The 21,790-nt window shown below is 42.0% G+C and overlaps 1 protein-coding gene across 2 annotated transcripts; it reads left to right on the top strand.

Moving 5' to 3' along the window:
- The first annotated feature begins 17,033 nt into the window (after nucleotides 1-17,033).
- LOC104115356 (aquaporin NIP1-1) lies at nucleotides 17,034-20,619 on the top strand. Of its 2 annotated transcripts, none has more exons than XM_033661072.2 (6): nucleotides 17,034-17,141; nucleotides 17,394-17,531; nucleotides 17,803-18,024; nucleotides 18,909-19,106; nucleotides 19,476-19,537; nucleotides 20,172-20,619. In XM_033661072.2, the coding sequence occupies exons 1-6, from the start codon at nucleotides 17,064-17,066 to the stop codon at nucleotides 20,383-20,385; spliced, it is 912 nt and encodes a 303-aa protein (XP_033516963.1). In that variant the 5' UTR covers nucleotides 17,034-17,063; the 3' UTR covers nucleotides 20,386-20,619. The 2 variants fall into 2 exon arrangements, with proteins under 2 accessions (XP_033516963.1, XP_033516964.1); XM_033661073.2 differs by having other exon boundaries at nucleotides 17,064-17,161.
- The last annotated feature ends 1,171 nt before the right edge of the window (nucleotides 20,620-21,790 follow it).

Here is a 21,790-nt window from a genome sequence, read left to right as displayed (position 1 = left end):
AAAGGGCGCGGTCGCGGAAAGGTCAGCGCGGTCCGCGTAAAAATGAGCACGGTCGCGAATGAGTTGGGATCAGACTACCAACTCTCTGAATATTGGTTTCCGTTGACAGCGTAATTTGGGTCGCGGCCGCGAAAGATCAAACGCGGACAGCATAAAACTGGACGCGGTCGCGGAAGTAATTTCCAAACTCTCTGCAACTCATGAGCGTGGACCGCAAATTTTTGGACGTGGCCGCGTAAGTTCAAATGCGGACCACGGAAAAATCACCGTGTCCGCGAACATGCAACCGTACTCAGCTTCTCATAAATTTGAGAATGCGGACCGCGTAAAAATGGACCGCGGTCCGCGAAGTTCAAACAACACTGGCTCTGGCACATTTGAAACCTAGGGCTTTCACTAAGTGCAAAATATTAATGCAATTAGCATGCATAGTTAATAACCCAATCCCCCATTAGGCATGTAAAACAATTACCCACATGGATATATAAGCATCAATTAAGCATGATTTTGAGATTATGGCATGTATTAAACCCTAACCTAAAAGAAAAATTAAAAGTAGAAGAAAAGAAAATCAAAAGATGAAATTAATGTAAAGATTTGAGCATACCAGATGTGGATTTGTAGTAGGAAATAGATTCTTGACTAATGAGATATGAAATTGAAATTTTAAGAAGTGGAAGATGAACAGTGGCCTATTTCGCTGAGAGCGTGGGTTCGAAAAAGTGTAAAAGACCTAAGGACTTCCTATTTATACCAACCCCAGAGGTCACTTGAGCGCGGTCCGCGTAATTTCACCGCGTCCGCGCTTTTTACCTTTCAAAGAACCTTTTCAGAAACAGGTCCGGTGAGAGCGGAATAACGGGCGCGGCCACGTAATATCAATGCGGACCGTGAAATTACGAACGCGGACGCGAATATAACTTCATAGAGTTGATATCCTGGACTTTTCAAATCCGCGTCCGCTGACAAAATACGCCCCCGGGAAAAGCTCTCGCTGACCGTGAAATTTTGAGCGCGGTCCGCGTAATTCCCCACTCTTAGGCAAATATTTCCAGCAACAGTCTTGTACTGCATAAACAATTCCTACACAAAGCTCACAACCAGTTAGTTCAAAATAATGCCTGATCTAAGAAGGAAATCAAAGAAGAAAGAAAAACACATGGGTTGCCTCCCAAGAAGCGCCTGATTTAACGTCGCGGCATGACGCATGTTACCAACATCATTGGAAATTGATCAAGGCTACCACATGACTGTCATCAAACTTGCTGAGGTAATGCTTCACTCGGTGCCCATTAACTTTGAAGATTTCACCATTTTTCTTTTTCAAGTCAAGAGCACCAAACGGAGTCACGTGCACCACCTCAAAGGGCCACTCCATTTTGACTTGAGCTTTCCCGGAAACAGTCATAACCAGGAGTTGAATAGAAGAACCAAGTCACCCTCCTTGAATTCTTTGTTCCCGGCATATTTGTCATGTAAGTACTTCATATTGTCCTTATACAAGGACGAGCTGGAATAAGTATGAAACCGAAATTCATCAAGTTCATTGAGTTTCTCTACCCAGAGGTTGGCTACTACATCCCATTCAAGGTTTAACTTCTTAAGCGCCCACATGGCCCAAGGTTTAACTCAACCGGAAGATGGCATGCTTTCCCAAATACCAACCGGTATGGAGACATACCAATTGGAGTCTTGTACGTAGTTCTATATTCCCACAAAGTATCGTCAAGTTTGTTTGACCAATTGCATTGACAGTTTTTGATAATATGCTCTTTATCTCCCTGTTGGAGACCTCAACTTGTCCACTAGCCTGGGGATGATAAGGGGTTGTCACCTTATGATTGACACCATACTTGGAAAGCAAAGTGTCGAAAGCCTTATTGCATAAATGAAAACCCTCATCATTGATGATTGCCTGAGGGGTGCCAAACCGTGTGAAGATATTTTTATTTAGGAATGCCACCACACTCCGTGCCTCATTGTTGGGAAAAGCAACAGTTTCAACCCACTTGGAAACATAATCAACAGCAACCAGAATATAAGTGTTACCACAGAAATTCACAAATGGCCCCATGAAGTCTATCCCCCACACGTCAAAAATATCGATCTCAAGAATAGTGGTGAGAGGCATTTCATCCTTCTTGGAAATTCCACCAGCTCTTTGGCATTCATCACACCTCTTAACAAGCTCACTTGCATCTTTATATAGGGTAGGCCAATAAAATCCACAGCTAAGAACCTTTGAAGCAGTTCTCGCCCCACCATGATGACCACTGTAGGGAGAGGAATGGCAAGCATCAAGAATATTCATTTGCTCCTCTTCTGGGACACATCTCCGAATCACACCATCATTGCAAATCTTGAAAAGATAGGGCTCGTCCCAATAATAATCCAAGCTGTACCGTTTGAGTTTCTTCCTTTGGTTAGAAGAGAGCTCACTCGGGACAATACCGGTCACAAGAAATTTAGCCACATCGGCAAACCAAGGCATACCATTCAAAGACACGGAGAGGAGTTGTGCATCCGAGAATGAATCATTGATTTCGAGGCCATTGTGGGGCCTTCCCTCCTCTTCTAAGCGGGACAAGGGGTCTGCCACTTGATTATCACTTCCTTTTCTATCAATGATTTCAAGGTCAAACTCTTGAAGCAGAAGAACCTATCTCATCAACCTAGCCTTCGAGTCCTTCTTGGTCATCAAGTAATGGAGTGCCGCATGATCGGTGTGCACAATCACTTTAGCACCTATGAGATATGGCCTGAACTTTTCCATGGCGAATACAATGGCTAATAACTCTTTCTCTATCACCATATAATTGACTTGGGCGCCATTCATCATTTTTCTTGCATAATAGACCGGATGAAATATCTTGCTGACCCTTTGCCCCAAAATTGCTCTTACCGCAACGTCACTAGCATCGCACATGAGCTCAAATGGTAAGTTCCAATTGGGTGCGGTGATGATGGGAGTGGTTGTCAATTTATACTTGAGAAGCTCAAAAGCTTTCATGCAATCTTCATTGAACACAAACTTTGCATCCTTTTCTAGCAGCTTGCACAAGGGGTTCACCACTTTTGAGAAATGCTTAATGAACCTTCGGTAGAACCCCGCATGCCTAAGAAAGCTCCTAACTCCCTTGACGGAAGTAGGAGGAGGGAGTTTTGAAATAACTTCAATCTTTGCTTTGTCCACTTCAATACCGTCCTTTTAGATCTTATGGTCGAGGACAATGCCTTCCTCAACCATAAAGTGACATTTTTCCCAATTAAGCACTAGGTTGGTCTCTTCACATCGGGCCAACACTTTGTCAAGATTATCCAAGCATTCTTCAAACGAGTCCCCCACAACACTAAAATCATCCATGAACACTTCGAGGACGTCCTCCACCATATCCATAAATATTGCCATCATACACCGCTGAAGGGTAGCCGGTGTATTACACAAACCAAACGGCATCCGTGAGAATGCAAATTTGCCATACGGACATGTGAAGGTGGTTTTCTCTTGGTCCTCCGGTGCAATAAGAATCTGGTTGTATCCTGAGTACCCATCCAAAAAGCAATAGTAGGCACGCCCGGCAAGTCTATCCAACATTTGATCAAGAAAGGGCAATGGAAAGTGGTCTTTGCGGGTCACTTTGTTCAGCTTTCTGTAGTCCATACATACCCTTCATCCGGTGACAGTACGAGTGGGGATCAACTCATTTTTCTCATTTGTGACCACAATCATACCCCCCTTCTTCGGCACACATTATACTGGTGAAGTCCATGAGCTATCCGAAATAGGGTACACAACCCCTGCATCAAGCCACTTGACAATTTCCTTCTTGACGACCTCTTGCATAGCCTCGTTCAACCTCCTTTGATGTTCCACGAAGGGTTTGGCATCATCCTCTAGTATAATTTTGTGCATGCAAAAGGCGGGGCTTATACCACGAATGTCAGCCAAAGTGCCTCGATCCTGGCCCTCGATCATGGCTTCGATCATGGCCCTCGATCCTAACCTTCGATCCTGGGCATCGATCATGGCTTTGATCCTGGCCTTCGATCTTGAGCCTAGACCCTGGCTTCGATTCTGGCCCTTGACCTTGGGCTCAATTTCTGGGCTTGATTTCTGTATTTCCAGCAGAAGAAAATTGCAGCAGTTGTTTAAGTCCAACTTTTGATCCGTTAACCATCCGAAACTTACCCGAGGCCCTCGGGACCTCAACCAAATATACCAACAAGTCCTAAAACATCATACGAACTTATTTGAAACCTCAAATCATATCAAACAACGCTAAAATCACAATTCACACCCAATTCAAGCTTAATGAAACTGAATTTTCAACTTCTACATTCGATGTCGAAATCTATCAAACCAAGTCCGATTGACCTCAAATTTTGTACACAAGTCATAAATGACATAACGGAACTATGAAGATTTTCAGAACTAGATTCTGACCCCGATACCAAAAAGTCAACTCCCCAGTCAAACTTCCAAACTTAAATTCCTATTTTAGCCATTTCAAGCCTAAATGAGCTACAGACCTCCAAAACACAATCCGGACACGCCCTTAAACCCAAAATCACCTAGCGGAGCTAACGGAAATGACAAAATTCCATTTCGGAGTCATCTTCACACAGTTCTGACTACGGTCCAAATCCTAAGGCTTAAACCTCCATTTAGGGACTAAGTGTCCCAAAACACTCCAAAAACCAAAATGAAACCTCCCGGCAAGTCACAATAGCCGGAATAGATATGGGAGAAGCTGTAAATAGGGGATCAGGGCTATTACTCTCAAAACGACTGTATGGGTCGTTACATCAACCCACCTCCGCATTTGAGCCGGATGATAGCTCAGAAGGAAATAGTGAGACTTCAGTACCTCCTCCCCCACTTGTTGCAACTCCGGCTTCAACAGCTGCCCCTATTGATATTGATGATAAAGAAAAGGTTTCGGATGGCGGGAGAGGAGGTGATACACATGGGGGGGGAGGTTTAGTAGATCAAGGAAGCCGACAGTGTGGCAAGATCGGTTTGTGAGTGAGAAGGCCTACCACAAATTTTGGGAATGGTGGCCACAAAGGACGCTCACCCTTGAGCGTCACTTCATAGAAAGAGACCTTCTCCCTCACAACCTGAATGTGAAGAGATAATTTGATGAAAGAGTGGGATGGAAATTCTTCATAGAAAGTTGCCGAAAGTAAATGAGTACCTCGTCAAGAAATTTTACATCAATGTTGCCCACATCAAAAAGGGAACCCATGTGACTAAGTTATGAAACAAGAAGATCCGGTTTGATGGCAAAACTTTGAATACATATGCCGGGTTTGATGATGTAGACGCTGCTCTATACATACATAAATTGGCATTAGATGAAGCTGCCCGTCCATGGTGAGTAGAGGTGATAGCCATACCAGGGACAACACTACCCTGGCTTACACCGGGAGTCTCAATTGCCAGAAACACCCTTAGCTTTGAAGCAAAAGGGTGGTGCACCTTCATCTGCAGCCGCCTTGATCTGTGCCAGCATGACAGTGACATTCCATTTTCTCGAGCGATCCTCATAGCGTCCATCATGGCAGGGTACCCAATAAATATTGGGAACCTCATGGCCTAGAACATATCCAAGGCAACCGGGAAGGAAGAATGGTCTTACCCTTACCCCAATTTCATCGAGGACCAGCGGGTTGAGGGGAGACACTTTGATACGAAAGTGAAGCCGAAAAGGCCCTTCTCCTGGTACAGCCTTCAGGTTCCAGACAACCCCAAGTCCAAGGGCAAAGCCACCACCTCTACTGGCCAGTCTGAAGAGCCAGGGGTAGTGGCCACTGGGTTTGTGCCTTCCACAGCCGAGGGGTCATCTGCTGCCATGCCACATCCATCCTCCGGGCCATCCACTTCTATCCCACCATCAGTGCCTTTTTCATCAGCTTACCCTTAGACTGCATTCAGGGTAAATCGGACTTTGGTCGGCATCAACAACTGGATGCAGGTAGCTACATCAAAGTTATCAGCCTTATCCAGTGCAGTAGCAGTCAGGCAGTTCCAGCACATCTCCAGATGCCTCCATCAGTGGAGGAGTCATTGAAGAGTATTCTTGAAAACCAAAAGAAGATTCTAGAGTTTCTGGGTAAGCATGAAAAGGTAATCAAGGAGTTGGGTAAACAGGTGAGGAAAGTAAAGAAGGTGAAGAAGAGTTGAAGAAGGAGGTGGCGAAGCTCATTTTCGCTGACGATATTCCTCTAGATCTCCTTATGGGAGAGACTACCCCTGCAGCACAGACAACTCAGCCAGCACAGGTACCAGAGCAGGAGGTTGACAGAGAGTCGGTGAGGAGAGTGGTGATACCCCAGATGGAGGACTTGGAGATTGAGCTGGAGGACCCTAAGGGAGGTGATGAGTCTGGCCAGCCACAGGACCCCACCAGTGACCCCATGCAGACAGAGTGTCACAACTCACAATTTGAAGTTCTGATTTCGGCCAAGAACTTGTGAGAAAAGGTCCTTCTGATGGTCTGACGTAGAACTGTCTACTCGGGCAACTTGGGCTTTTTAATTTTAAGCATATATAAGGGAGGTATAGGTGATGAAAGCTCCGACCTGCCTCCCCCATACATGCTTCCACCGAGCCGTATAGAACGAGCTACCTTGGGGGCAACCTCAAGGGCCTGCCTAGATGACTCAAAGGAGTGTCAAAGGTACCCATACGAGTTTGGGAAACTCTATGGGCGGCGCAACACCTTCGGGCTAGCGTTGGGCATCAAAGTGGTGCTGGAGGCTCGATATGTGGGACGGCCAGCCCCGCGGGCTATCGAATATTAGAACGAGACCTCTGTGCTGATTGGATACTTGACGCACCTGTCATAGGGGCATCATGTGTCGACTTGTGAGCATGGCTTGGGTTCAACCATGCAAGCAAGGGTCCGTTGGCCTAAAGGTGCAGTTGTGGGGCGACATTGCACTATTAGGGATGGAAACGTGTCGTGAGGGCAATGTATGGGCATGGAATGAAAGACGCGCATGACAATGGCCAAGGGCTAAAGGTTGCCATACTCGGGCGAGGCACGAGCCAGTCGCGGATGCACTAGGCGAGTGTCAAGCTTGAGGATTGGGTTGTGCATGCCGGAACGATGCTCAGTCTTGGGTGAGGGACATGACATGTCCTAAGCAAATCCCCCAGGGCGCACATGGATTGTGATCCTAAAATGAAGCGCCACGACATGTCTAGGGCCAAGGGCCTAGACATCTTACGGGCGGCACAAGTTGGGGCGAGCCTAGGGGCGATCCCCACCAATAGGAACAGGACCGTGCTTGGGAATCCTGGGATAGGAAACGGGCTGGCCTGCAGCGAGGAGAACTGCAGGCGCCGCACGGGCGAGTAGGTACCGCTACCCAATGTAAGGATTTGGGCCCGTGACACTTGGTATCAGAGCTGATTAAGGCCATACTATGCCATGGCACTATGTCAAGGCAAAGGGTGGATATGGCAAGCGCATTTTGGATGTCAGTGCAGAGATCACGTCAAAGTAGAGATTGATGTTCATATGCCACCAAAGATCGAGAACCCGATACTGATGGTCGACGAAAAAAATAGGTGATTCCATTATCTTTCGTGAGTCTAAGGTGCTACTGAATGAGGTGATATGCCGATGAGTCGGATGGCCACGATAAAGCCATGTTTTCTAGGTCGTGCATTCATATTACGAAGAGTGGGAGCCATGGACTATAAACTTGGGCATGATCATAGCGGAGATCTTGCCAAGGATGCGTGCAACGCATCAAGTTGAGTGTCTTTCCTTCGGGACAGACTTGTGAGCTTCCTAAGGGCATTGCCAAGGTGAGGAAACGGATTCGAGGGTATAGCGAAGCTTCGAAACTGGGCGGATTTCCAAGTTAGAAGGTGTCATCATTCTGGAAAGGAGTATGTCGAATGATCAGGGACTGTGAGTGTCCAGGTGCAAGGCACACCAAACCGGGAAGCCGTGCTAGCAGGACCAAAAGAGTACCTGTCTATAGGGCGAGTATTGAAGTACTACCAGGAGCATTGGCTACTTGCTGAGGAAGTGACAGCTGGAAAACAAAGAGCTTTGTTTGGAAATGCGGTGATGCTATGACTTTAGGAATGTAGTACTCACCAAAGGTCGTCCCAAGAGCTGGCCGAATGCCAAGTGGGACGACAACGCTAAGATGTATCCTCCACATTGAGTGTGGGAGGATCCCGCCTATGCAAGAGGCATATGGGCGAAGTCGTGGGTCGGGAAGGGAACACATCTTCAAGGCAGTGAGGGCAATTAAAAGCTACGGGAGCGAAATGCTACGGGAGCTATGCCAAGAGGGCGTCTTAATGCTACGGGAGCGAAAGGCTACGGGAGCCATGCCAAGGGCATCTTAAGGCTACGGGAGCGAAAGGCTACGGCAGCGACGTCAAAAGAGCACATTGATGTGCTAACCTGTGAAGGAAAGCTTCAGACAGATATGAAGGCTGTGAGGGTCATGGTGTGATTGACTAGTGTAGGTCAATCACAAAGTTAGACACCAGAGGGTGCAAGTGCGGAGGCACTTTCCAAGTGAACATCGAAAGGCGATGAAGTGCAGAGGCACGCTTGGAAGATACTTGGGGGAGAAGTGCATGGGGCACGACTCCTTTTGAAAAAGGACTTCGAGGAAGTCCAACCCACAGGACAAATGGAGTTGAAATGGGCATACCTGAGGGGGCAGACTCCGGGATGTCTTAAGCCATGATGTGTCATCAGGGACGATGACATTATGAGTGTGGGAGGATGTCACAACTCGCAATTTGGAGTTGCGATTTCGGCCAAGAACTGGTGAGAAAAGGTCCTTCTGATGGTCTGACGTAGAACTGTCTACTCAGGCAACTTGGGCTTTTTAATTTTAAGCATATATAAGGGGGGGTATAGGTGATGAAAGCTCCGACCTGCCTCCCCCATACGTGCTGCCACCGAGCCATATAGAACGAGCTACCTTGGGGGCAACCTCAAGGGCCTGCCTAGATGACTCAAAGGAGTGTCAAAGGTACCCATACGAGTTTGGGAAACTCTATGGGCAGCGCAACGTTGGCCTAAAGGTGTAGTTGTTGGGCGACACTGCACTATTTGGGATGGAAGCGTGTCGCGAGGGAAATGTATGGGCATGGCACTAAATATGCACATGACAATGGCCAAGGGCTAAAGGTTGCCTTACTCGGGCGAGGCACGAGCTAGTCGCGGATGCACTAGGTGAGTGTCAAGCTTGAGGATTGGGTTGTGCACGCGGGAGCGATGCTCAGTCTTGGGCAAGGGACAAGACATGTCCTAAGCCAATCCCCCAAGGCGCGCATGGAATGTGATCCTAAGATGAAGTGCCACGACATGTCTAGGGCCAAGGGGCTAGACATCTTACGGGCATCACAAGTTGGGGCGAGCCTACGGGCGAGCCCCACCAATAGGCACAGGATCGTGCTTGGGAATCCTGGGATAGGAAACAGGCTGGCCTGCAGTGAGGGGAACTGCAGGCACCGCACGGGCGAGCAGGTGCCGCTACCCAATGTAAGGATTTGGGCCCGTGACACAGAGGCCTCATAGGGAGTTCTCTTTACTCTTTATCCCTCCCCTATTCTATTTTTGCTTTTAGCATTGAGGACAATGCTAATTTTTATTTGGGTGGTGGCCTTATTTTGATATGATGATTTTGATGATTGGTCTGTAATAACTTTGATACTATTTTTCTTTATTCTCTACTTATTATACTTTCATTTTCGTACTTTTCACTTTTGGTATGTATATAAAATTACCATTCCATGTATATATTCATCCCCATTTTGTGTATATTCGTTTCAATCCCCTATTGTACATATTCAGTTTACTTTCCGTATTTTACTTTATAACTTCTTTTGTAATTATCCTTATTAGCTTAGCTTATTATTTCATTTAGTAGTTTCTTTTTGAATTTGTAGCTTCTTTTTACAATTTTTCGTGATCAATAAGCCTTTGATTTTTTAATGCCACGGTTCTTTCTAATGGTGGAATTTGTGTGAACCGGGTTGCTCTTCCCAACGATGGATGGCGTGACAACTTTCTTTAGTAATGAATAAAAGTATCTCAAACAGGCTTCACTTGGTACCAACACATTTACCTTCGACCTCATGGTTAGAGACAAGTTGGTTGAAGAGATTAGCTCTAGTTGTGACCTTTAGACTCTTGAGTTGACTAAAACTATCATCAAGTGGTTTTTGTGAGCCATCTGTGATCTTCAATCTTAGCTAAGGTTGTTGTGGGCCCTTGACTCTATTCTCTTTAACAATCCAGTAGCTTGAGATGTGAGGTATTGCATTGCAAGTCTAAGTCCCATACCAACAAGTCTAGAACTTGCCCCGAATATTTTTCTAGACAAAATTCTAATTGTAGCTCGACTTGAGAAGTGATTATAGGCTCTCCTCGGTTCCATGTGAATTTGAAAACTTCCATAGCCTGCCACTATGATGTCCTTAGTCAACCCCTTTGAGCCTAAGCCTTTTTCATTCAATAACCACATTACAATCCTTCATCCGTTCTATAATAACCCTCTCTTGGCACCCAATCTTTTCTTAGCATTCATGATGAACAATAGTCAAAAACATAAGTTTGGGGAAGAGACGAGGAATTTCAAAGTGATGAATGATGCAAAGAACAAAATGAATTGATGAAAAGGAAAGGCAAAGAAAAGTATATAAAAATGATGTTAAAAAACAAAAGAAGTATGTCAAAAGAAAAGCAAAGGTTTAAAGGATTCAAGAAAACAATGTTGAAAGGCTTGGAATGATGAGAAAAGGAGAAAATGATCGTCATAGAGAAGAAAGAGTGACAAAGTGTCTCTCTAGTTCCCCCAAGGAAGAAGAAAATGACTCAAAAAGTCAAGAAAGTATGAGCCGAATTGAGAAAATGGAGTGCTTAAGGAAATATAATACCATCGTAGTTCATTAGGTCAGACCTGGATCCGAAAGGCCTTCATTACATCCCGCTAAAGCCCTATAGGATTTCAAGTTGAGTGAGCTTACATTAGTGGTGATTTACATGAGGGGCAAGCCTATGGTACTTAGAGCCGGACTTGTGGCATTCTTTTGAGAGTGATGAGCGCCCTTCTTTACAATCCCGATTTTGAGTGTCACATTCTATAAGGTGAGATGAGCTCATGGAGAGTAGAGGAGAAGGAGTTTGGGATCCACAACGACCTACGTGAGAGCGAGGTTCCTTGGTGAATTGAGTCAACTCTTGATGCTCTTGTGTCACAATAGGCCTATGAAACTCAAACATTCGTAGCATAATGTTGTTGATAATGCATTTGTGTTGAGGGTAATTGTTAGTTCCAATTGATGTTTGATGAAGTCATCTTAGGACAGCTGAGATATTCCTTTCTTTTTCTTATGGAGGTGGAAATTACCTTTTTTGCTTAAGGACAAGCAAAAGCTTAAGTTTGGGGGAGTTGACAACTAGGGATTTTAGCCTATTATTTGCTCTCTTTTGCTTAGATTTTGGGTAAAGAAATGCTAAAAGATAGTCCCAAAAACTAACATAATGTGCTTGCTTGCAGGGTTTGGTCAAAATGAGGCAAAGAAGCCAAAATAAGCTCATGAAGGAGTCAAACTTGCACAAGCCAAAGGTTGAAACTGAACCGCGGACCGCGATGGAAAAAGCACGGCCGCGTAGGGTTCACCGCTGAGGCGGATAATATTCTGCGGTCGGCGAGATAGAGGTTCAGAGAAGCTGCAATCCAGAGAAAACACCACCGCTGACCGCGCTACAAAAGCGCGGCCGCGAAAAAAGTGGCGCGACCGCGAGGAAAATTATGCTGACAGCAAGGATCGAGGTTCAGAGGCCTTGAAACCTTGGCTCAAACAAAGAACGCGGCCCGCGTCTACATTACGCGGCCGCAAAGTTATCAGACGCGGACACGGGGGAAATTCCGCTGGGAACGTGATAAAAGGTTCAGAGACTAGGCAAGTGAAACCTAACTGAAGAACGCGGTCCGCGAACATAATACGCGGCCGCAATTGAAGCTAATGCGGACGTGAATGTATTTACGCTGTCCGCGAAACCTAGTCCAGTCCAAGCCCAGTATTGAAGATATGTGGACCGCGCTTATTATTATGTGGCCGCAAAAGCTCAAGCGCGGACGCGGTTAGAATTACGCGTCCGCGAATCCTCCGCAGGGGCATGTTTGTCCGAAAATTTCAGCTTTGTATAAATAAATCTTTTTGACATTTTTAGTTCAAGTTTTGTAGAGGAGAGCACGTGAACGGTTGGTTTTTCCCCTTTGGAGCAATTTTATATTAGATTTACCTTCAAACTTTAGATTTTCATCTTGTACTTTAATAGTATGGCTTATATTTCATTTTTACCTTTGATTTCTGTTGTATTCATGAGTAGCTAGACCCCATAGCTAGGGTGGTAATCCAATCCTAGTGTGGGTATTTAATGGGTCTTGAATTTTAGGGCTTAATTATTTATGGGTTAGTGATATTTAGCCTAATTCATTCTAAAATTGTAGAATTAGTGGTTGCAAACACTGATTCATGCCTTTATGACTTAGGCTCTTCTTGAGAAAGAGAGACTAAGTCTAGGAAAATTAGGCTAACAAGGAATTGGGGTGAACTCAAGAGATTGATAGCCCCGATTAAAGGGTAAAAGCTAGAGATAGTAATACCTGACTTGAGCCAATTTCATTTGGATTGTACGAACACTCATTTGGGTTTGAGAAAGCCAAATCAGGCAAAGTCACTCAAACTACCGAGAAGTCTAGAGTGAGCACTTATGTGTGATGGTTATATCACGAACCCAATCGTAACAAACTTGTCCTAAATTCTTGACACTCATTAGATACTCACCTAGGCGGAAGTCACTACCATAGTGCCTTTTAACACTTGAAAACTTTCACCAAAAATATTGTACTTAGCTTACACTTGGCATACAATAGTATAAAAATTAGAATAGAATCAATCACAACAATGTTTGGAAGTGCAATTAGAAATAACACGCACATCTAGATTAGTTAGATACCCGACTCCAAACCAAATTAACTCCCTGTGGAAATCGATCCCGACCTCATCAGGTAAAACTACATTGACCACTCCTTGCTACTATATAGTGGTGTAGGTTTGGCCACGATCAGGGTGCAGTCTTGTCCCCAAGTGAAATTTCCTTTCTAAGAACTTTTTGAACAATGCAACTAGTTCGAGCTCTTCCGCTGTGGATTTTGTTGCATCCGTCTCTTCTGGTACCGGAAATATCTCAGCACCGGATATGATTCTGACACTTCTTCCCCTGGCTAACTTCATTCGATTTGGGAGCGGGCACCGGTTCCTATAATTGCTATACCGCGTGCTCTTTCCCTTGGCTACTAGTGACCGAAATTGCATTCATCTCCCTTGTCGTCGGTTGGTCGCCCCTTATCTGTTTGATTCCTTCGGGCGTTGAGAATTTCATCAACTGATTATATGTTGTCGATACAACTCTCATCTCGTGCAACCATGGTCTTCCCAGAATAATTTTATATCCTATATTACCGTCCACCACTTCAAAAAGAGTCGTCTTCATCACTCCTTCGGCGATCGTGGGCAGCAAGATCTCTCCTCGGGTTGTCACGCTTGCAAGGTTGAATCCGGCGAGGAGTTTTGTTGCCGGAATGATGCTTCCGGTGAGTTTGGCTTGCTCCAATACCCTTCATTGTATGATATTGGCTGAACTTCCTGGATCCACTAGAACACGTTGATTTTAAAATGTACATTTAAAGAAATTACCAATGCGTTGTTGTGCGGTAGCAACAATCCATCTGCGTCCTCCTCCATGAAAGTGATGTCGTCTTCATCAAATTCCCGGAGTCTCTTGCTATGGGTTATTGATACCTTCATCTTTTTTGTTGCTGAGAAGGTGACCCCGTTGATCTCGTTCCCCCCTCCCCCCCGAAGATCATGTTGATCGTCTGGCACGGGGGATCTTCTCCTACTTTCAAGGGTTCTACATTATCACGGTTGCGACCATAGTTGTTCTTGGCCTGCTCACTTAAGAATTCTCTAAGATGCCCATTCTTCAATAATGTCGCCACCTCTTCCTGTAGATGTCGGCAGTCCCCAGTCCAGTGGCCATTCATCCCGTGGTACTCACACCACAAGTTGGGATCCCTCTGGATGGGATCGGACCTCATCGGCTTCGGGAACCGCGCTTCTTTGATGTTTCTCATAGCTGATACCAACTCCACTACACTAATGTTGAAATTATATTCTGATAGCCCGGGGTAGGAAGGATACCTTATACCTGACGCTTCTTTGTCCTACAATACTTTGTTGTTCCAACCGCGATCAGTTCTTCTATCTGTAACAAACCTCTCTGCTGACCGAAAACCTCTGTCGCGTCCTTCGGCCTGTTCGTAGGGAAAAAAACGGCCCCTCGAAGACCGTTTATCTTTGTCAAAATTGTCTTTTGATTTTTCTTTATTCTTCTCCCGTCCTTTTGCCGATGCGGGAAGCCAACCTGATCATCTTCGATCCTTATCTTTGACTCGTATTGGTTGTGGATATCCGCCCAAGTCGTCACTTGGAACTCAAGCAAGCTTTCCTTCAGTTTCTGGGAAGCGTCTGAACTTCTTGGATTCAGACCCTTGGTGAATGCTTCAGCCGCCCATTCATCCGAAACAGCCGAGAGCAACATCCTCTCCTTTTGGAACCGGGTGACGAACTCCCGCAGCAACTCGGATTCTCCTTGTGCAATTCTGAATATGTCGACATTTCGGGCCTGCATCTTTCTTGCCCCGACATGAGCCTTATAAAAGAGTTCGCGAGTATCTCAAAAGAATCTATGGAATGCTCGGGTAACAATGAATACCACGTCAAGGCTCCCTTCGTGAGAGTCTCTCCAAACTTCTTCAGCAAAACAGATTCAGTATCGTGGGGAGATAAATCATTCCCCTTCACCGCCGTTGTATAGGTGGTAATATGCTCCTGGGGGTATGAAGTTCCATCATACTTCGGCACGTCGGGCATTTTAAACTGCTTAGGGATTAATTCTGGTGATGCGCTTGGTTTGTACGGCAACTGAGTATACTTTTTTGAGTCTGGCCCTTTCAGCACAGGTGGTGCGCCCGGGATTTGGTCCATGCGGGCGTTCACTTCCCTCATAAACCGTAAGAGTTCACTCTTGAAGGGATCGTTCTCGTTGTTGGGGCCGGATCCTCTCCCCCCAGCCCCATCAGAGTTAACCTCACCCCTCGAGATATTGTTGTCGACCCTCTGTGTTGTTTGACTTGCGAGAGCGCCATGAGGAACTGGACCTCGTCTATTCGTGTTATTGGAAGCCCCCGATAACGCCTGCTTCAACTCAGTCATAACCTTATCCTGACGTGTGAGGTGGCCTAGAATGATCGTTTGTTGTTCTTGTAGGACCCTTACCGCATCAACAACATGCTCCTCTTCAGCATTATCGGAAGTCGCCTCCCGAACATGTCGTGGGTACCGCCTGTCGTGGACCGGCATGGCATCGTTTCCCTCATTGTGAGTGTCACTCATTGAATCCTCGTGATGAGGCTAGTCTCCTTGAACCTCAAGATTGTGTGTGTTGTTAACACAATTATTTGCCATTGTTTTTTGATTTTTTGCTAAGACAAATAATCAAAACACGTTAGTAAAAGAGGCAGGGATCAACTTAATTACACGACTGTCTAGGCCCCACGGTGGGCGCCAAACTGTTTACCCATAAAACGATACAGTTGAATTTATACGTGATTTCTAGACAAGTGAATTAATTCGATCCTCGAATAATAAAATAATTAAAAAATACACAATACTTAGCCTTGAAATGAAGATAAAATCGCGGAATAGTAATTCCGAGAGCTGAGCTTCTGGGCACAACAACAATGAAATCAAGGAATAAGAAGATAAAATTGTATAAAGTTTTGAATCGATTATAGCGTAAGTTTGCCAGAAAAGTCGTGTCCTTTACAATAATAACAGAGCTCATTATTTATAGTTGCACGCCTGCACATAGGGAACAAGGTCCTAGGATCATGCCCTTCTTTAATGTCAATTATGAGGGCCATTGAAGAAGGTGTAACGGTGAGCATAAATGACAAATTCTCTATAACGGGAAGTGCATTAAATGCTGTGGAATATTCTCCATTAAATGCTACCGGACGGAGGGTATTTATTGCATCTTTACGAGTATCATTTTTTCCGGTGACAAACGGGACAATTGCCTTCGGTTTTAACTATCCCTGCCTTAGGCTTCACGTGTCACTCTCTTAAGTGGCCACTTAGCATAGCATATTTTACCCTATACACATGGTGACGGCAGTGGCGGAGAAGGTGAGGTGGTCCGAAGAAAGAAGAAAGGTGGATTAGAAAAAGATTTTTTTTTTAAAAAGAGAAAAAGCTAAAAATAGTACATCTCACGTTCTTGGGGTAGGTGTGTCACACTATGTCATACAGCAAAACGTGTTTAAAGGGTTTAAATTTTGAGTAATGTAAGTGTTTAATTGGAACAAATCTGTGTCTAAGAAAAAAAGTCCGACAAATTTAGGGGCTGCGTATGATTTTGGCCTTTATTTAAAGAGAAATTCTTCTGTTAAACAAGATAGCATAATTAATTTTCGGGGCATTTATACTCTGTATAAAGGAAATATGCTATAGTAGACAATATATTTTTTCTATCTTGTTACTTGTTAATTTAATAATAAAAATTCCAACTAAATCAAGTGATTACTCGAAGTGAAAGTGCCTAGTTTGATAAAAATTGCTTATCCAATTAACTAATTACTTATAATTAAAAAAAGAGTTAACCTCTAGTTTCAGTTTATTGCTAGTGATTTTCATCCTTCTTTTTTTGGAAAACGAAGAAAAAAAGTTACCATTTATTAGATGGATAATACGAAAGTTGGTTAATGGTTGTGAGAGAATTAAAAGTTTCTCGTGCATTCATAACTTGTCTGTATTACCGGTGGGTTGTTGGATCAGCCTTCAATGCCTATCTTCATAATAATCATTAAATACGTCACACTTTCAATAATATCCAATTTTTTATTAATAATAAAAAAATGTTCATTTTCTCCTGTTATCAATGAAGAAGAAAACAAAATTGAATAAATATCAGCTAGAAGATCTCAGAGTCAAAAGCATTGATCTCTCCGAAAAGAAAGTACAAACAAAATTTAAAAAGTCCATATCTCTCTCTCTCCCCCTTCACTTTTATCTTTCTGGATTTGTATATATAAATTGGCGAAGCTGTAATGTTTGTTTGCTCACTTATTCTTCCTATGTAAACAATAAGCTGATCATCTCTTATCTCCTTGCACAACACCCCCCCAACTCTACAAATCTTGTTTTCTTGAACTATTAATTAGTAGGAGTTAAAAGTAATTAAGGATATACAATTATGGGTGATCTGCAGATAGCAGAGGCTAATGGAAACCATGCATCAGTGAGTTTGAATATTAGAGATAATGATATGAACAGCAACAACAAGACTTCTGCACATGAAGATTCTTCATCAAGCTGTTGCTTTGTCACTGTTCCCTTCATCCAAAAGGTAACTCTTTTCCTTATTTAATTAGTTTTGCTACTACCAAAAGTCTATGTCTATATTATATTAGTTCATACAAAATTGCAAGTTTTTCCAAAGAAAATGACTTTCAAGTCCTAAAAAGTTCCTCAGAAAAGTTTGGGAAATCAAAAAACAACGTTGCATTTTGTATGATTATGTATGAGCTAATGGTTGCCGGCCGGAACTATTATATTGGTGGAAATTCCCTTGAAATTGTACAAGTTTGTTAATTAATTTCTTCCAATTAATTAAACAGATAATAGCGGAGACATTAGGGACGTACTTCTTGATATTTGCGGGGTGTGGTTCAGTGGCGGTGAATGCAGACAAAGGAATGGTTACTTTCCCTGGTATCTCCATTGTCTGGGGGCTGGTGGTTATGGTCATGGTTTACTCTGTTGGCCACATTTCTGGTGCTCATTTTAACCCTGCTGTTACCATTTCCTTTGCCACTTGCAAAAGGTTCCCATGGAAACAGGTATGTATATACACTTTCTTCAATTTTGACTTAAATAACCTTGACACTAATTTGGTTTCATTTTGTTAAATGACTCATCACAATGCTTGCAATGTATATTACATTACTACAACAACAAAATACTTAGTCTAATCCCATAAGTTCGACTTGTGTATTCGCAGATCCCTTGCTCTTACCTTGTTGTGAATGTAAAGAGGTTATCTCCGATAAACGCTCAGCTCAAAGAACACATAACCAAAGCAAGTTTTAAAAAAGAAATACGGTAGTGAAGAAGCCACGAGAAAAGAAAGCGTTAAATAATAGGAGAACCAAAGCACAAGGAAACAATAGGTAATACCAATATTCTAAGGGGTCGTTTGGTTGGGAAACAAGTTATCCGATCCCACGATTAATTATCCCGGGATTAGTTATCCCACCCTCCCGTAGGGATAAAAAATACTATAATTCCGGGATTAGTTATACCATGATTTTATCCCAACCAAATGTGGGATAAACTCATCTCAAATTTAATTTCAGGATTATTTATTTCTTATCCCTCATACCAATTAAGCCCTAAAAATAAGGAAATACGAGAATAATATTACGTGAATAAAATACGCTCGACTACTTACTAACCATCTATCCTAATTCTAGACATTAGCAATGTACATTGCATTAAGCAGGATAAATGATTTTAGTCAATTTGCCGCTTTTTAAATATGTGCATTGATAGCAAGAGTATTCACGTATTCTCGACTTTCATAGGTGTAAGTTGTCTATAGTCAACATTTATTAATTGCTTCCAAACTTGGTTGTGTTAGTTTTGATTAGTTGAGAACACTAAAGAGATTATATTACTTTTTTCTTACCTATAATTAATGAGCATTTCTTTCTTGTATATATAGGTACCAGCTTACGTGGCAGCTCAAGTTATTGGATCAACCCTAGCAAGTGGAACCCTACGACTAATATTCAATGGCAAACATGATCATTTTCTTGGAACCTCGCCCTCTGGATCAGATATCCAATCTCTTGTTCTGGAATTTATTATCACATTTTATCTTATGTTTGTCGTTTCTGGTGTCGCAACTGATAATCGAGCTGTAAGTATTCTTTCTAAATCTCATTTTTTAGTCTTATATTTTAACTTAATTAGAAACAGTTAAGAACAACATCTTGAATAGCCAATCCAGCTAGCTAGTTGCCTACGTACTTTACTTGTGAATGTGCTAATTTTAATTTCTTTTGTGCTACGACTAATATGCTATAAAATATTCACCAATCGACTATTGTACGCTAGGGGTAGTCAATATTACGATTAAATTAGTAACAAGATTATGACTTCAAACTTAAATATTCAAGTTTCTTTCTAATTAATCAAAGTTTAATCTGAATTATTTAATAATTGTGGACTCTTCTAAATCATCATTATTCCATGATTGATTTCCTTAGTTACGTGGCTGTAATTGCAGATCGGAGAACTTGCTGGTCTTGCTGTGGGGGCAACCGTGTTGCTTAATGTGATGTTTGCCGGGTAATTACTACTTTATGTATTGCTTTCTCTATTTTGATTATTACTTCAAAATGTTAATGTGTGAAAGGGTCTCTAAATCATTTCGATATGGAGAGTGAGATCTTTGACTATTCGCCAACCAATTGCACAAAAATACAAAGTTTCTATTTGAAAAATGTAAGATTTTTTATATCCTTTTCATATATACTTGTATTATTTGACCAGTATGAGAGTTAAAGTTGTTTCGTGTGACTTATATGTCACAGGTTTGAGTCGTGGAAATAACCACTAATGTAGGGTAGGTTGTCTACATTACACCCTTTGGGGTGCGCTCTTTCCTCGGTCCCTGCGTGAATGTGAATTGCCTTATGAATTGGGCTGCCCTTCTTTTTATATTATTTGACCTCTTCCTCATTTCAAAACAAAAGGGACCGGAGTTGTTAAATTGTGTGAACCTCATCCAAAAGCTTAAATGTTTAGAGAAAATACATTTTTAATGTCTCCAAACAACTCCTCATGTATGGTTTTGATTTTTCTTCATGAACAAACACGTGAAAATATTTCTTTTCTTATTAGATGACTGTGAAATTTGAACGCATGACCTCTCCTCTACTTTGATAAAACTTTAAATCTTAATTATATTACGTCTTAACAGGCCGATATCAGGAGCGTCGATGAACCCAGCAAGGAGTTTGGGCCCAGCAATAGTGTGGAGCCATTACAGAAGTATATGGGTTTATATGTTAGGCCCAACAGCTGGGGCCATATCAGGTGCTTGGGTCTATAACATCATCAGATTCACTGACAAGCCTTTACGTGAGATTACCAAAAGTGGATCTTTCCTCAAGTCCATCAGATCTAGCACGTAACAAACAGCGCCAATTGAAAAAGGGAGTAATTGCTTTTTTCTTCTTCTGAAATATATATATATATATAGACAAAAGAAAGCAAATTAGGAATGAGAAAAGAAAAAAGAAAAAAACATTGTGTTCCTATTAGTTTCCTTAACTTTTATTTACAAAGGAAATTCGTTGTAATTTTTGTAAAATAGACTAATGAAGTCTTAATTTGGTCAATGGAAGAGTTTATGGTGGCTTTTTTTATTGGAGGTTGGATGTTTTCGGTATTACATTTGACACTTTGGAAGGATTTCCGTAATGAGAAACTTGAGTTTTCATAAAATAACAACGTATAGTTAAGAAATTACTGTAATATTGAAAATGTTCATTAGAGTTCCAAGTGTTGAATTTTGACAAATAATAGTAAGGACTAAGGTGAAATACTATAATCATGATAAATGGCCCAATCTATAGTTAAATTTGGTTCCGAAATAATCATCATGATACTTAGATATTCAATTTGAGTTTATAAAAAAAATAAAGATAATTTGCGACAGGGTATAAAAAATGATATTTTGCTGGAGAAGGCATATGTTTATCTCGGGAGAATTGGTTTTGTAGTTCTATACAAAATTATTTTTAGTTTTATATTTTTTTACAAGAGATTTTCATCTTTACACATAAGAGATCTGAAAATAATACACAAGAGATCTAAATAGTCATTTTCTTCTATATTATAAATGGCCACAAGTGATCATTTCCTCATTTCACACATTATTGAATAGCGATTTTGAGAACCTATTCGGAGTTGGATGTTAAATTTTGACGTTTTATTTTTGGACTACAACTTTGCAAAGTTATATATAGACTACCTAGTTATAATGTAAGCGTATGTATTGTACTCACGTGTAATTCTCTTTTTATATTTTACTCTCCATTTCCCTCCTCCACTAATGATGGCCAATCTATATATTATTAAAAGGAGAGAAAAAAGCCCTCTCCTTAAATCAAGTGGCATCCTAGAAAAAAGTCACATGGTATAATTAGTTAATACTAATTAGTTATTGGTTATTATTTTTGAATTTAAATATTATAAAATAATAAAATAAAATATTTTATAATAAATAACGAAAATTTTAAAAAAAACTGTCCATTCAAATTGGAGAGTAGTTTCAAGTTGGAGTTTTTAAATTATTTTAAAATAAAAAAATAAAATTACAAAAAATAAAAAACTGCTAATTTAATATTTCTTTGTTTTATAATCATTTTTTTACTTATAAAAAATAAAAAGTTTATTTATTCGGAAAATATTATTGAGAATAATCTATATATTATTAAAAGAAGAAGAAAAACCATCTCCTTAAGTGTCACGACCCAAAATCCTAACATGTCGTGATGGCGCCTATCTCGATAATAGGCAAGCCGACAACCTCAA

Source organism: Nicotiana tomentosiformis, chromosome 2 (genome assembly GCF_000390325.3).
Source record: "Nicotiana tomentosiformis chromosome 2, ASM39032v3, whole genome shotgun sequence".
Taxonomy (NCBI): domain Eukaryota; kingdom Viridiplantae; phylum Streptophyta; class Magnoliopsida; order Solanales; family Solanaceae; genus Nicotiana; species Nicotiana tomentosiformis.
Note: the sequence above shows the minus strand (reverse complement) of the source record. Positions and strands in the feature narration are given on the sequence as shown.